General features: G+C 48.6%; 1 protein-coding gene across 7 annotated transcripts in view; it reads left to right on the top strand.

Annotated features, from left to right (window-relative positions):
- NRP2 (neuropilin 2) overlaps window positions 1-14,382 on the top strand; it is an 89,058-nt gene that overhangs the window by 59,775 nt on the left and 14,901 nt on the right. For 3 of the 7 annotated variants that reach the window (XM_086897500.1, XM_086897502.1, XM_086897505.1), the window contains exons 13-15: window positions 3,838-4,100; window positions 6,129-6,225; window positions 8,715-8,735. In XM_086897500.1, the coding sequence (XP_086753626.1) occupies window positions 3,838-4,100; window positions 6,129-6,225; window positions 8,715-8,735 (381 nt within the window). Of the gene's footprint in view, window positions 1-3,837; window positions 4,101-6,128; window positions 6,226-8,714; window positions 8,757-14,382 lie in introns of all 7 variants that reach the window. The other 4 variants (XM_086897501.1, XM_086897499.1, XM_086897503.1 and 1 more) reach the window with 2 other exon arrangements.

The raw sequence follows: 14,382 nt of genomic DNA, 5'->3' as shown, positions 1-14,382 counted from the left end.
CAGCACTGTGGTTGCCTGTGGGATTTGATGGACAAAAGGTGGCTGCCTCTGGGCTGCAGTGCTGCCAGCTAAAGCACGCTGTGCAGCGAAGGAGAGTGCAGCGACCTTTGGAGGGACATAGCGAAGGCAATTCACGTGGTTCCTCCGTAGGAGCAGCAGCTGTAACTCAACAACATCCAGTGAGGGGGAAATGCAGAGGGAATCTGAAATCTCAGTAATTGCTTGTGTACATGCTGCCCAACATGTTTTGCTGGAACACCTCCAGATGTGCTGCTGAGATCCGTGAGGGAAGGTGCTTTCCTTGAGAGATGGGGTGAGATGTGCAGGACCCGAGCACAGGCAGGCTGACCTTGCAGAGGGGGCAGCTGCTGTGGCTTGTGCTTGCAGTCTGACCCAAACTGTGAGGCTTCATCCCCTGCTGCCCCAATGTCCTCTCAGATGGCTTCCTGGCAGGAGGGGACAGGTGTGCCAAGAGAAAACTGCTTTGCCCAGATGGTTGGTTTGCAGAGCCCAGCTGGTGATTTATCCAGGACTCACTGCCATGCACACACAAGGGGCTCTGCCATCGTCTGGCTGAGGAGGTTCCTTGTTCACATTACTGGCTCCCTTACATCCAGATGATCCCATAAATCTTCCATGAGATTTACGCCATAGCATCAGTTGCAAAACAGCGGTCAAATGCCTGAGTGGGTTTGTCCTGCCTTTTCTGAGCCCGTGCTTTGAACTACCAGTGCCAGTTCTGTGGGGGACGTAGCTATCGTGTTAGAAATAGAGAATGCAAAGCAAAGTTCTGGGAAAGAGATTAAAATGCATTTCTGATCCTAGAGGAATTGATCAGCTCATCGTTGCAAAGCTCCCTTCAAGTGTTTAAACAGATGAAATCAGCCTTTCAGATGATTTCTGTGCCGAAGGCTTCCATTTACTGTATCAAACAGAGTGACTACTGGAACCACCGGACTTCCACATGCTGTTCCAACTATTAGCTCCACAGTGCCCTTATTCAGTCAGTCTCAGCAAATTTGTAGGGCTTTTCCAAAGGTCCAACTAGCCATTAGAGCAATCCAGCCATTTCATCTTCAAATGACTTAGAGAGTCATGCCTGCCTGCACTCGACTTCCCACCCCAGAAACTGGTATAAGAGCTCATGGTACCCAAACCCACTGCTACTTGCAGGGAGCAGCTGGAATCACCACTCAAAGACTGAGCCTCCTTGCAGCCCTTGGGACTGACAGCAGGTCCTAGAGAGCTCTATGGGCCCCAGCAAGAGTTGAGCAGGGAGCACAGGAGATAGAGGGTTCCCAAGTCTCTGAAAGATCCTGTGTTGCTGAGGGGAGCATTAATTTTGGCTGCAGTTTAGGAGTTTCTTTGATTTCACAGTTTGATAGAAATGGGAACAAACAGAAGGTCAGTGTCAGTCCTGGCAGGAGAGATGTGACTCAGAGGCACACAGGCTGTTCTGTTCAAGTGGCAAGGCAGCCACACTGGATGCCAGGGTGTGGATAATGGGAGGTGGCCAGCTGCGCAATTAGAATAGTCCCCTTTGGTCAGCTGTGGGCTATAGGTAGATCCAAGGATGGCTCAAAACCCTGCATTCTCTCAGGCTGCTTAGATACTGGTGCCAAAAGTTGGTTCTGAACTTTGAGGATCTGGATTTGATCATTCCTGAGCCTGGCTAGTGCTGTTATGAAAGATTTGCCTGTGAGACCAGTTCAGCTGTGAGATAAGTGTATGACTGCAGTCTGATTTGCTCCCTTGTTTGTTGTTGCTGTTCTTTTCTTGTTGCTGTTTTTTCTTGTTTGAAGAGGCTTGTAGTGAATTACAAAAAGAGGATTTTAATTCAGGAGACCTTGATGACTTATTATGCCTTATCACTCCTTAGGCATGGAGTACAGCTTGTTCTTTTTTTTTAATTCCTCCACTTGTTTATCTCCCACATCTCCTCCTCCACTACTACCACTCTGAGGTAAATCACAAGAACACTCCTCCATTAGAAAACGGCATGGTACTTTTTCAAGTGATTCACTCAAGCAGGAGTGGGCAAACACACTTTCATCTTTTTTTCTGCTACTGTTTGTTGGCATAAAGTGCCAAGTGGCCCAGGGACATTTCATAGGTGCTGCAAAATATTGCTAAAAATGTTTCTCTTTCTTTATGTGGCCAGTCGGGAACGGATTTGTCCTTCACAAAGCAAAATCAGTGAAAGTTCATAGGAGTGGATATGCTTTTGAAGTACTTTGATCACATGCTAGGAATAGAATGATGGCAAATATTCCTGTTATCTTGTCCTAAATTTATTTTAGAAGGCTGCATAGCTCGCAGTGGTTGGTTTCTGCTCTCTGGCACTGACAATCCTGCAGCAGGGCCAGCACCATTGATAGATCTCCCTTGGGCTGCTATCGCCTGACTGCTGAGCAGCAGTGAGGTCAGCTGCTGTTTTCTGGGTGGGACCTGTCTTTCCATGGATTCCAAGTTCAGGTCTCTCTGGATTAAGTTTTGGAGGTGTTTTGATTGCCCTTTGCAAACATTCTGAGTACAGATGCTGCTCTTGCCACTGCTGTGGGCCCTGAAGCCACAGGGGGAACGGGGCAGGCAGGGGCAAGCTGCTCCTCAGAGCTTGACCCATCAGACACAGCAGGCTAAGATATGGGGGAAGGAAATAACAAACCCTTCAGTGTAGTTCTGGGGCAGAGATAATCCTCTTGTGCCTGGGCTGGCACATGCTGGCATGAGGCACCAGTGGCACTTGCCCACTGTATAGCAAGAACAAGTGTGCCCATCCCTCTATTGAGCAAAATGCAAAATGTAGCAATATCTGTAGCTGGCCTATCTGGGTCCCCTTGCACTGCAGCTCTGCAGCTGGAGCGACCCAAGGGACTCTGTCCTGACATTGGTCATGATGGAGGGACAGGTAAAGATCACTTCAGCTACACTTCAGTCTGTGCTAAGGGACTTCAGACATCCAAGCTGCAAATGGGAAACTCCTTGAGGAGGCTTTTCATCAGAGAGGGCTGGAAACCACTGATTCCAGATAAAGTCAGGTGTGCCTGGGGATTTGTATCCATGGGCCTTTGCTGCTATTGGTATTCAGATCAAATATCTCCAGTTCCAGCCTCAGCCTGGAACTTCTCCTGGGATATCAAGTGTATCAAATCTCTCCTCCCTGAGGACTGACAAAAAATGTGGCACAATTTAAATGTAATATTAGAGCAAGTGAATCCTCTGCTGTATGTATTTCAGCTACCTTCAAGTTTGCAACCACCCAGTTGTCACCTATGCATGTTTCATGCATTGGGTCCATGTCCTTCCTCTGTGCTGTGCTTTAGAGGCTGTTTTGCTGCATTACAGAAAAACTGAGAGCCAGAGTTTCATTTTGTTGTGTGTATCCTGAAAACAAGATGAGTTTTCAGCACAGGCATTTAGAAAAACCCACCTCAGGCTTGTTCACTGAGGAAGCTCCCAGTAGAATAAACACACACGCCCCCTGCCAGTGCAATTATCGTGGAATTACTTTCTCTGACAATAACTTGCTCGAGCTTTTTAACTTCTTCTAATTATGTCAGTCTTTCTCCTAACCACTTTCTGCTGTTGGTCTCCTAACCAGGGAGAGGGTGGTGGATGGTGAGGGAAGTGTGTGACTCGATGCCCTACCTGAGCTGCACAGGGTGCAGCAGTGGCACAGCTGGATGAGCACACAAAGGGTGCTGGTGTGAGACCCCACTTCTGCAGGCATGGGGCTGCCCTGCCGTGCAGCACTGCCAAAGCCACTTGGCAGGAGGTGAAACACTTGTTGCCAGTGGCTGCAGAAAATAATAGAATGGTGTTTTTCTCTCTGAACAGATGTCAATAATTACCTGCAACTGCAAAGCAGTGGAAGGAGGGAAGGCCAACGAGCCCGGCTCATCAGCCCCACCATCTATCTGCCCCAGAGTGCTGTCTGCATGGTTTTCCAGTACCAGGCATGGGGCAGCAATGGGGTGATGCTGCGGGTCTGGCGGGAAGCCAGCCAGGAGCACAAGGCACTGTGGGTCATCACAGAGGACCAAGGGGAGGAGTGGAGGGAAGGCCGCATCATTTTGCCAAGCTACGACATGGAGTACCGGGTAAGATGCTTACAGAAGGTGTGCTGGACCAGGTAGACTTCTTGATTTCAGTGTTTCAGAGCCCAGGCCCATTCATCATTAGGGAATGTGGCTGTTTTCATTGTGTTTCTCAAGTTACCATAGTAACTAAGCTACACTGTTTGTTATTCTGAGAGGGCCTGTCTTGTGCACAGACTTGGGCCTTTGTTCAGCCTGTTGCCTTTCTCTTGCCTCAGATCTCCCATTTTGCAAATATTCTCCCTTTTTCTTTTTTTTTTTCTTCTTTCTTTTTTTTTCATTTTGTTTTGTGTCTTTCTTCCTCTCCAAATGCAGTTTACCAGATAGTCTGACCAGAGCCAGATGTGCAGCTCCAGAGAGCAAACCCAATAGCCAGGAGAAGTGGGAAGCTGGGAGGGAGCACAGCCAGTTCTTAAGGGTGGGCAGCAAACAGCCATTCTCCAGCCTCAGCTGCAAGTGTTGACATAGGAGAAGGAAGAGGGAATGCAGGCTCATTCATGAATCCTCTTCTCTGTTACCTTAGCCTAGATCAGAGGGCTGTGTGCAGGGCTGTGGGGTCAAGGCCCTGTCCCCCTGTCAGGAGATCAGTAGAAGAGAAGGGATGAGCTGGAGGGAGGAAGGGAGCTGTGCTGCCTTGCCACAGCCATCTGAGCCCCTCTGGCACAGCTGTACCAGCACCCCGTGGAGAGGCTGCTGCTTCCAGGAGTGTCTTTGGCATGGTTGTCCCTTCTGGGCAGAGTGCCGTTTGCCAGGGAGACAGCGCTACTGTTGTCACTTGTTAATGAGCATCAACACAGCATCCAGCACCCTCCAGTGCAACAGGAAACATGGACTTGCAGGCGTGAGGCAGCACTTCAGTGACCACCCTGGTGGGGAGCCTTGCTCCAGCCAGCTCCCAGCCCTGACCCTGACCCCTCCAAACTGCTGCCTCCCACATGGGTTGACAGCCTGAGCTTGGGACCCACAGCCCAGACGTTCCACTGCCTGTGCAGAGAGATGCTCAGCCTTTGCAGGCAGGCATGGTTGCCAGCTGCCATGGGTGAAAGGGGGCACCTAATATGGAGAGGGAAGATTTGTGAATATATAGCCCTAGGAAATTATTTGGACCCTTACAATCCTAGTATCACTGGGGTTGAAAAAGGTCACCAAGATCAAGTCCAATCATTAACCCAGCACCACCTTGTGCAGCACTAAATTGTATCCACAAGTGCCACATCTACGTGCCTTTTGAACACTTCCAGGGATGGTGATTCCACCACTTCCCTTGGCAACCTATTCCAATGCCTTCAGAGTAAGCAGGAGGATATAAAGCAAAAGATTTGCACTGGAGCTGCTTGACTAGTTTGCTTGTATGGATTTAGCTTTTTAATAAAATACCAGGAAACACAATATGCCTACAGATAAGAATGATGGGCAGTGCCTGACTACTTTGTGTGCTAAACGTGAACATACCAGCATTAGCTGAATAATGGTGTCATTATGTAAATATTGCGTCTCCACTCAGCAGTTCTTAGAGCTAACAACTCTACTTATTTTTGTAAATATATTTTGCCTGTGATTAAGTAGGAATAAGCTGACCCTTCTCCTCTGACATTTCAATACTTTTGTAATGTTGATGGGATCAGCACTTTACAGTTAATGTAGCTGTGCATTTTGTGTCCTTCCCTTCCTTTTTGTGATCATAGCTCAGTTAATACTGTGGACCAAAGCTGCTGCTGCAGCTCAGTTATGGCATTTGCACCATTTGTGCAAGGGCTAGCGGGGGGGTTCACTGAGTCTTTATTCCTTATAAGCAGCATTTGACTGAACAAATTGCAAGCCAAGAGTGGCCAGGACAGGCAAAGATCTCTCTGTTGAACCTGTCCATGCACAGCAGCTTTCCCTGGGAAAGGGGAAGGAAGCAGGACTAGTGTCAGGTGATCCACAGGTCTGCAGGGAAAGCCAGGAGAAATTTCCCACCCTTTCCCTTGGGAGCACCAGCCACTCTGCTTCCCAGCTTAGCACTGACATTTCTGTCCCAATTTCCCACAGATCGTGTTCGAGGGATTTATCCGCAATGGCCACTCGGGAGAGCTGGCCCTGGATGACATCCGGCTGGGCACTGACATCCCGCTGGAGAACTGCATGGGTACGTGCTGCTCCCCGCCGGGGTCAGGGAGGGAGGGACAGCTCAGGCTGGAGAGCCTTGGCTTGCAGGCTGTCAGTGGGCCCCCATCCCCTGGCTGAGTTACCAGGAGTTTCTGGATCTCAGCTGGGACTTTCATTGCCCACAAAAGAAATGAGGGCGACAGCCTCTGGGGGACAGGGGCTCCGCCTGCGTTGGTGTGAGGAGAAGGAAGCACATGTCTCTGCCACGCAAAGCTGAAAGAGCAGCTGAGGGTTACTGAGGACTATTCTATGTGATAAGGACATACACCAAATTTAAAAGGAAAGTGCTGAACAAAAGAAGCCAGCTGTCAGTCAGTATTACACACTTAGAGGGGCTGGCGGGTTCAAAAGAAGTCTTCTCTAATAAGAAAAAAAAACAGCAGAGAGGTTTTACAGCAATGTTAACAGCATAACAAAAGAAATTTTTGCCCTAGAATTCACTATTTCCCAAACCAGGCTAAAAGCCAGGTAAAAACAGAGAGGACTTGGGGAAAAAAAAAGAGCAAAAAAAGCATCTTTCAGCAGTTTGCTGGTGGAGCCATTGCCCTGCACTTTTCTTCTAGCTGGCATATCTGTCTGATGGCAGTCACACTGGTGGCTCTGGCTGCCATCTAGCTTGGGTGTGGATTTAGAGGTATCCCAGCTGTGCATGGGACCAGCAGTTAATTAAGTGAGATCTGTGCTGAGAGCTGCCCAGAGCAGTGAGGTCCTGCTCTTCTACATGACCTGGGAGAAGCGTATTTCACTAGAAAGTGTCTGTCTGACCCATCCTGAAGCCCATGGAAAAAGCGGAGAAGAGCCTCTCTCCCTTCTGTACTTTAAAAGGGCTCATCCAGTGAAGCTGCTCTACTCACCCCCACCAAGGGAGGATTCCAGTGCCTCCTCTCCCAAGCAGGACAAACACTCTCTTCCAAGGGGTGTTTCTCAGGGAAGGAAGCACCAGACAAACTGTGCTTGGGAAGAGCTGGTTACATTCCTTTCCCCTCTATGCAGGCAGGTGAGGATGAGGATGGTACAGGAACCAGCACTGATAATAAAACAGAGGACTAGGACTGCCCCAGAGAGGCTCTTAAGCACCATCAGTCCTCGTTTCTTTGATGCTTTGAACTCTGCTGGTCTCCCATCTGCCAAAGAAGCTAATACTTCAGATGTCAAATTCCTAGTATTTAAGGCTTGAAAGTGGTGTTTTAATCTCTTGCCTTCTATGGCATTAAAGAGAAGCAAGACCCATGATTAGCACTAATAGTATTTCCTACCTAACTTCTTTGGAGTTCAGCAATTCACCTAGCTCCAGTCTTATTGTATCTTGGGCCACATGAACCTAAAGCTTAATATTAAGCAAATTAACAAAATTTGCTTAAAAAACAAAGCAAAAAAATTAATAACAAAATCTTTAAAACAAAAGAATTAATAAATCACAAAGTTTCAAGCATTTTCAGCCCAAAACCCTACACCTAACCACTACACAAAATTATTTTACCCAATCTAAGAAGTTGAATGTGGATCTTAAAACCCATAAGTATTGTTTGCTTCAGATCACTTCCAGCAAAGGGCTCCCACTGCAAACTTTAACATAACTTAGGGGTCATTTCCAACTTCACTAAACTAATAATGAAATGGTAGTGATACCGTGCTGCTCTCTTTCTTTCAGAGCCATGAGAATAGCTGATTCCAGCACAGGCTACTGTTTTTTTCAGATATAATCCTTGGAAGTAATCTGATTCCTTTTTAGCATGAAAGAACGCTAATAAGTCACAATAATTCTTTCCTTTGACAAATGTGTCATTCGCATTTTGAACCCAAGTGATGATTTCATAGCACTCAGTAGAGCCAGAGTCTGCTTCTGTGACTCACAGGCATAATGCAGAAGTAATCTAAAAATAATCAGAAGTCTATTACTTCTGCAAGAAAGTAATCAGTAGTAAGTACCGATTATTGCTTTTCAGATCCAGTAATTTGTAATAGATTACATCTTCAAAGTATCTTGAAAGAAGGAAAAATACCACTTGCCTTTGTTTCTTGTCACTGTGAGATGGAGATGAGCAGGGCATCACTGCCCAGAATTAACACAGTTCCCGTGTGAGTAACAGTGCCAAAGCTGAGCCAGAAACCAAAACCACCTTTGGAAATTTAGGGGGTTTCAGGGTTTCATCACTGAGCCAGGTGAAGCTTTGTCACTGGATGACTCAAGCCAGCCAGGCTGAATCCAAACAACCCTCAGACATACTTTTCTCTGAAGTGTGTTTGAGTCAAAGCTTTTGGTGTCTGTTTGGTCCCCAGCTGGGGCTGTGTTTCTCGCGGTCCTGGCTGAGGTTGGCTGGCTCCCCGTGCTGTTCCCAGCAAGTGGCTCCTGTGGGGCACAGCCACACGCCTGCCCCGCTTGGCCACTGCAAATCAACAGGCATGTGAACTGGGGGCTTGATGTGCAATACTCCATTCTCTAATGTGAGCTTTCCTTTTCCTCTGCAGAACCCATCACGGCTTTCCCAGGTGAGAACTCCTACTTTCCAGGTAAAACTGCACTTCTCTCGGTGGTTTTGTTCTGCTGGCATGGGCTTTTACATCCAAATAAAGCAATGTGTGTGCTTGTACAAACAGCAAATGTTCTGAGCACTGAAATGGCAAGTGTGTACTAAACCTCCCCCACCACAGCAGCAGGAGATGGCATCCTCTGACTTCTGCTAGGTGACAGGGAACAGGCAAGCAGGCAAGTCCCCTGTCTTGGGACTGAATAGCGTTAGGAAACCTGCCATCATGAGAAGCACTTAGCTTCTGAAGAGCAGCTAAGCCCAAAACAGGAAGGCTGAGGAGGAAAGAGTAGTTTTCAACTGACTTAAACAGAAAAAAAGAGTAGCCAATTAAAAGTGAAATCTGGTGGCAGTAATTCACATTATTGTGGGGGAAGGTGGTTCTCTAGTTCATAGATGCTCTGGCAGTGTCCAGTGCTGGCAAAGGAGGGTGGGACCAGTCTGCTTGGAAGGGGAAGGGAGTTGGGAGGTATAAGTGAGAGAGCAAACTGCCATGAGAAGTGCTGAAGGTGACAGCAAATAAAAGGAAAACAAGGTGAAAATGGTGCATTTAACAGCTTTAATACTAACCTGGAGAATAGAAACCAACATTTCTCTGATCAAATCTGCAGGGTAGGAGAAAAGGTGAGGAACTCCAAGAAAGTGCCTCTCTCTTTTCAGTGGTGGTGCTGTTTGTCTTGCTCTGGGGTGGGAAAAACATCTTTTGCAGACATCACTTTAGTCTGAGGGGCTTACCTGTTTTTTAAAATTGGATTTTATTTTCCTGCCTGCCTCTTCAGGAATGTGTCTGGGGGTTGTTTTGTGATGAAGAGCAAACTTGGAGCTCCCCTTAATTTTGAGAGTTGTTTTGTCAATTCAATCAACATGCCCTTTGCTGTGATGGAGACATGATATCTGTACTCTTTCCATCCCCTGTTGTGCTGATGAGCTGTAAGATATGGCTGGGCCCAACCCTAGAAGCAGCTGTATTTCCATGTGGGCAGAGCAGTCTCTCCTGTGTGTGTGAACTGAAAGCTGTGGCAGTGAAGGCAGAGTAGCACTGAGACTGAAGTCACATGCACAAGTCTGTCCCTGGGGATTCATTCAGGCTGTGGAGTGTTACCAACATGAGGGACAAGTGCAGGGTCTAACACCATGTTTTACAGCCACATCCGTACTGTAACAACTAGAAATTTAGTTCTGCTTGTTTATAGGCTGCTTATTTATCTGATATTCAGGCTTGTGGTGTTACTGAAAAGCTGCTGTGATATTCTCAGGTGACAGTTAAAGCCTCACAACCATTCATGACTTCCACCATTGCTCTACATTCTCCTAGGCCTGGTCTGTTATCTATTTTGAAAGCACCATCCTTGTCTTTTGGGGCTTGTTACAGTTTGAACTTCTCTCTGGGTCCTCACATTCTATTTTAAAGTCTGTCCTAAAGTTCTGCTAATTCATATTGATTGTCTTTCGCCTTTGCCCATGCCCTGCTGCCTGAGTGCCTCCACTTCCCCATTGTGTTCCCTAGGGCACACTGGCTGGGAAGAAACAGTGAGGTCCCTGAGCAGCACAGGCAGATGCTGTTACAGGCACACCTCCCCTTTCCACTGGAACTTGCCAGCTTGTTCCAATGGCTCCTGCCCATTCCTAGCTCCCTCAAGGACATCCTAGCATTGGTCATAACAGGGGAGCAATTGCAATTGCAGCAAAAGGATGAAAAGGTTTCCCTGGATGACAGGTAGAGGGATGGAGTGACCTGGGAAAGGGCACAGTGCAGAGGGAAGGGATGAAGAAGTGAACACTGGAGGCAATTACATGATAATAATTAAAATGAGGGAGAGACAGACATGCCCAACAGAAGGAGAGGGTAAAATGAGGGAAAGAAGTCTCTGGCTGGAGAAAAAATTGGAGCTGGAGAGAAAAAACTATGAACAAATTACTGAGATGTTCTACAGCCCCCACTCGTGCAATTACATGATGAGCTGAAGAAGTCAGATGCCATTAAAAATAATAGCAAATCCTTCCTCTCCTGGCTTGGGAGTAAAACCTTACAGGCTCCAGGGTCACAAAGCAAATAATAAGAGAATTTGTGTAGGTGGAATATGTTTCACATAGTGGGTCGGGATCTTACAGGACCAGGAAAGTGTGCTTCAACTGTACTGCATTTGAGCATTGATGCATTTCCACCTTTAAAGGGTACAACAAGTGTCTGGAAGCAAGGAATTGGATAAATACCAGGCTGAAAATAAGAGATATATTCCAAAGAATGCATGGAGAAAAACCATGGAGAAAAACCATGGGGAGAATTTGCCTTTGGGACTGGTGGATTCTCTCCCTGTGGGTATCCTGAAATCAAGATAGAGATATCTCCCTGGAGCAATGACAGGTAGCAGTTATGGGATTGAGACTGACACTGGTTTTGTGGCATTCAGATTAGATGAGTGTAATACTTGCTTTCATCTGTGTCATCTATGAAAAGTCCAGCTGTGTTGCTTGTCCACAGCAGTTAATGTCAGTGATTTTGGGAAGGAGTATGAGCTGTGACACGGCAGTGGCAGAGCAAGGCAGGCAGCCCTCTAGGCAGCTTTCTGGAAAGGATTTTCTCCTTTTTTTTCCCCAGATGACTATTGCTTTTCCTTCTTTGGGTTTTGATTCTCGCTGCAAAACTCCAAAACTAGTCCCTATAGAGTGTTCCCTATTGAAAAGACAGAGGGGCAGTACCTGGCCAGGTTGGAGGTGTGGGCACCACCAGCACAACAACATAAAATATCCACCCTGTAGGGATTAAATCAGGTTTCCACTGACTGGTGTTCCAAGCTGTGCCATAAACACAGCAGCCACAAACTTGACAGCAACAGCAGGAGGCAGTTCTTTATTAAGATGAGAGCACTAGTGAATAAATGAGGAAGGGCAAGTATGTGTGTGGCAGAAGGCAAAGGGGAGTGGAAAAATTATTAAGTTAAGAAGATGGATTTTTTTTTTCCATCTCCCTGAGCAGTGAACTTTTCCACTGATATAACAGAAAACTTCCAGAGAGCAGCAGAGCCAGTAAAAACAGAGCAGATAACATCAGCTCTGTGTGCTGAGTGGATGGGCAGCTATATTTAGTGGCTGGCAGTGTAAGGAAGAACAATCATTAATGTTGGGAATTGGCTTCGTTAGGGCTTAGAGACAACTGAGTGTGATTCCTTAATGACTTCAGTTGCTAAATGAACTCTCCAGACTTCTGCTATCTCCTCAGCAAGACCATGCAGTGCGGAAACGGGGGCTGAGGAAGGGCTCTGCACCACCCCTCATGCTGGAAGCCCTGGCTGGGACATCTGGAGTGGGTCAGGGCCAAGCAGGGGCTGTCCTGAAGCTGCAGCCAGCTTGAGTTCCCCCTGGGATCTTTCCCACAAGCAGGATCATCTGCAGTACATCATACTGCTTCCCTCCATCCCCAGGCTGGCAGAGAGCAGAGGTGCATGGGGAAGGGGAAAGGGCTGGGCACTATGGCACGTGCTCCTTTCTGGCCAGACCCAGCCTTTGTACGCTCAGCCCTCCACTGGGCAATGCACAGCTGCCAGGAGAAAGGCGTCTTCCTGCTCTCTTGAGACGCAGGAGCTGTTGTCACCCCTGACACCTGCCCCTCTCCTCACCCCCGCTCCCACCAGGGGACCTGCTGCATATCAGTGCTGTGAGAAGCTGTTTGTCTGTAAATCTCTTGCTGGAACGAGGTGCTGTGTAAGCAGAGACTGTCACCGAGTGTAAACACAAGTGGCCTCTACACAGTGAGCAGCCCCACAATATCCGTGGGGGTCAGCCCTGCATCCCCGTGCTGTCAGGCACAGGAGAGGTGCTGCTGATCCATCGGGGATGGTGGTGGGCCACATTCAGGTCTGGGCCAGCTCAGCCAGCTGCATCTGCGGAGGGAGACGGTGGTGGGTTATCAGTGCGGCTCAAGGCAGCACTGAACATGCTCAGCCTCACAGGGAGCTGGCAGCAGCCCCCATGGGATGTCCCACACTGCCACCCCCGTGCAGCCGCGTGAGGGGCAGCAGCTGTTTGGGGGAAGGCACAGGGATGTGCTGCTCTCATTCCCCCACACCAGCATGGCCAGCAGAGTTAGGGAAGGAGGTCAGAGAGGTGCTTGCTCCCTTCCTTCACCATCCTCAACACACAGCCCAGCCTGTATCCCCCTTCTGTAAGCACTGTTGGGGGGGCAGGAGGGACAGGGCCACCCCCACTCCTGATGGCGAGGAGCAGCTGGGGTGAGACAGGTTGAGAGCAGCAGATCTGGCAGTTAGGCTTCTCCTGAGACATCGGAATTTCTTGCCTACAATGACAAACGTGGGTGGTTCTCAGCCTCCTGCTCTGTAAAAGCAGGATTTGTCTTGCTTGTGTGGCTTTTTTCTAGCTTTTGAGGTGTTTTTTTGTTGTTGTTGTAGCTATTCATCTGGGTGCAGTGTTCATTCTTGGTTTTAGTCCCTGTGCCCAGGTTTTGAGGCCCAGGTTTTGGGGAATGGGGATGGGAGAAAAGCCCTGTGACAGAGGAACCATCATTTTGCCTCATTTCCTGTGTCACTAGCATCAAAGCCGTTGCCATCCCAAATTCCCAGCCAGTGACTCTGCTGTTAGGGAGTGTTTGTAGGGGAGAGCAGAGGCTGTGCTGCAAGATGCCCTTGCTGCTGGCAAAGCAGAGTGCATCCTGCACTGTTCTGTATTTTCCCCTTGGCGTCCTCCAAGTCTGCTCAAGAAACCAAGCTGGAGTTTAGTTAGCACAGAACTCAACAATGTTCTGAAACCAAACCTGGGAGCCTCCAAAGTTCTGCTTGCCAGCACCGAGTCGGGGGCTGCCCCCCACTAGCCAGCCAGGGCCAGGAGGAGAGGGTGAGCACAGGAGGGGGGTCACTGTGTCCAGCAGCAGAGCAAACCCTCCTGAGAGTTTCCCTGAGGACTCCGGCCCCCTTGAAGTAACCAGTAAATAAACATGGTGCAAAAATACATCCCTCACTAGTTATTTACAGCTCTCCCCCACGAGTGTTGCTGGGGAGGTGAGAGCAGTGTGTGCAGGAGCGCAGAGCGGTCCTGCCGTGGGCGTGCACAGACCCCGGCGCTGCCGGAGGCGCGGGTGTGCACAGGCTCTGCGGGCCAGCCTGAGCAGCAGATGTGAGCAGGGCTGTCCTGGTGTGACCTGCCCAGGGACAGCAGCCGAGCCCTGCAGCACGCCACAGCTGCAAGAGGAGGGAGGGGTGGCCATCGCTGAGTCCGGGCACTGCCTGCAGTGAGTTCAAGGGAGGCAGGCGTTTTTCCAGCCCTCCCGAGGTGCGTTGCTTTATCAGCATGAATTCATAGTCCTGGCTTGCTGAAGCTGCAGAGAGCATGAGTTTCTTGTCTGAATTTTGGATTGAGTTTTGCAGTCCATGCCCTGTAAATAATTACAACCATCCTTTCTCACTTCAAGAGATAGTAAGGAAATCTGTGCAGGTGTGTGAATGGGGTACCTAGTGAGACTAGACCTGTGTGCAGAGCACTTTCAGACAGAGAACTACTTCTCTGTCTTCTCAGTAAAAATTACAAATGCTGCTCCCTGTAATCTCTTTTCCAGTCTCCTGTGGTAACTTCCTCGGCCATCTGAGATTATGGTTTTC

The sequence above is a fragment of the Cyanistes caeruleus genome, chromosome 7 (assembly GCF_971803275.1).
Source record: "Cyanistes caeruleus chromosome 7, bCyaCae1.hap1.1, whole genome shotgun sequence".
Classification (NCBI taxonomy): Eukaryota; Metazoa; Chordata; class Aves; order Passeriformes; family Paridae; genus Cyanistes; species Cyanistes caeruleus.
The sequence above is the reverse complement of the archived record's forward strand: the minus strand, read 5'-3'. Positions and strand labels throughout refer to the sequence as shown.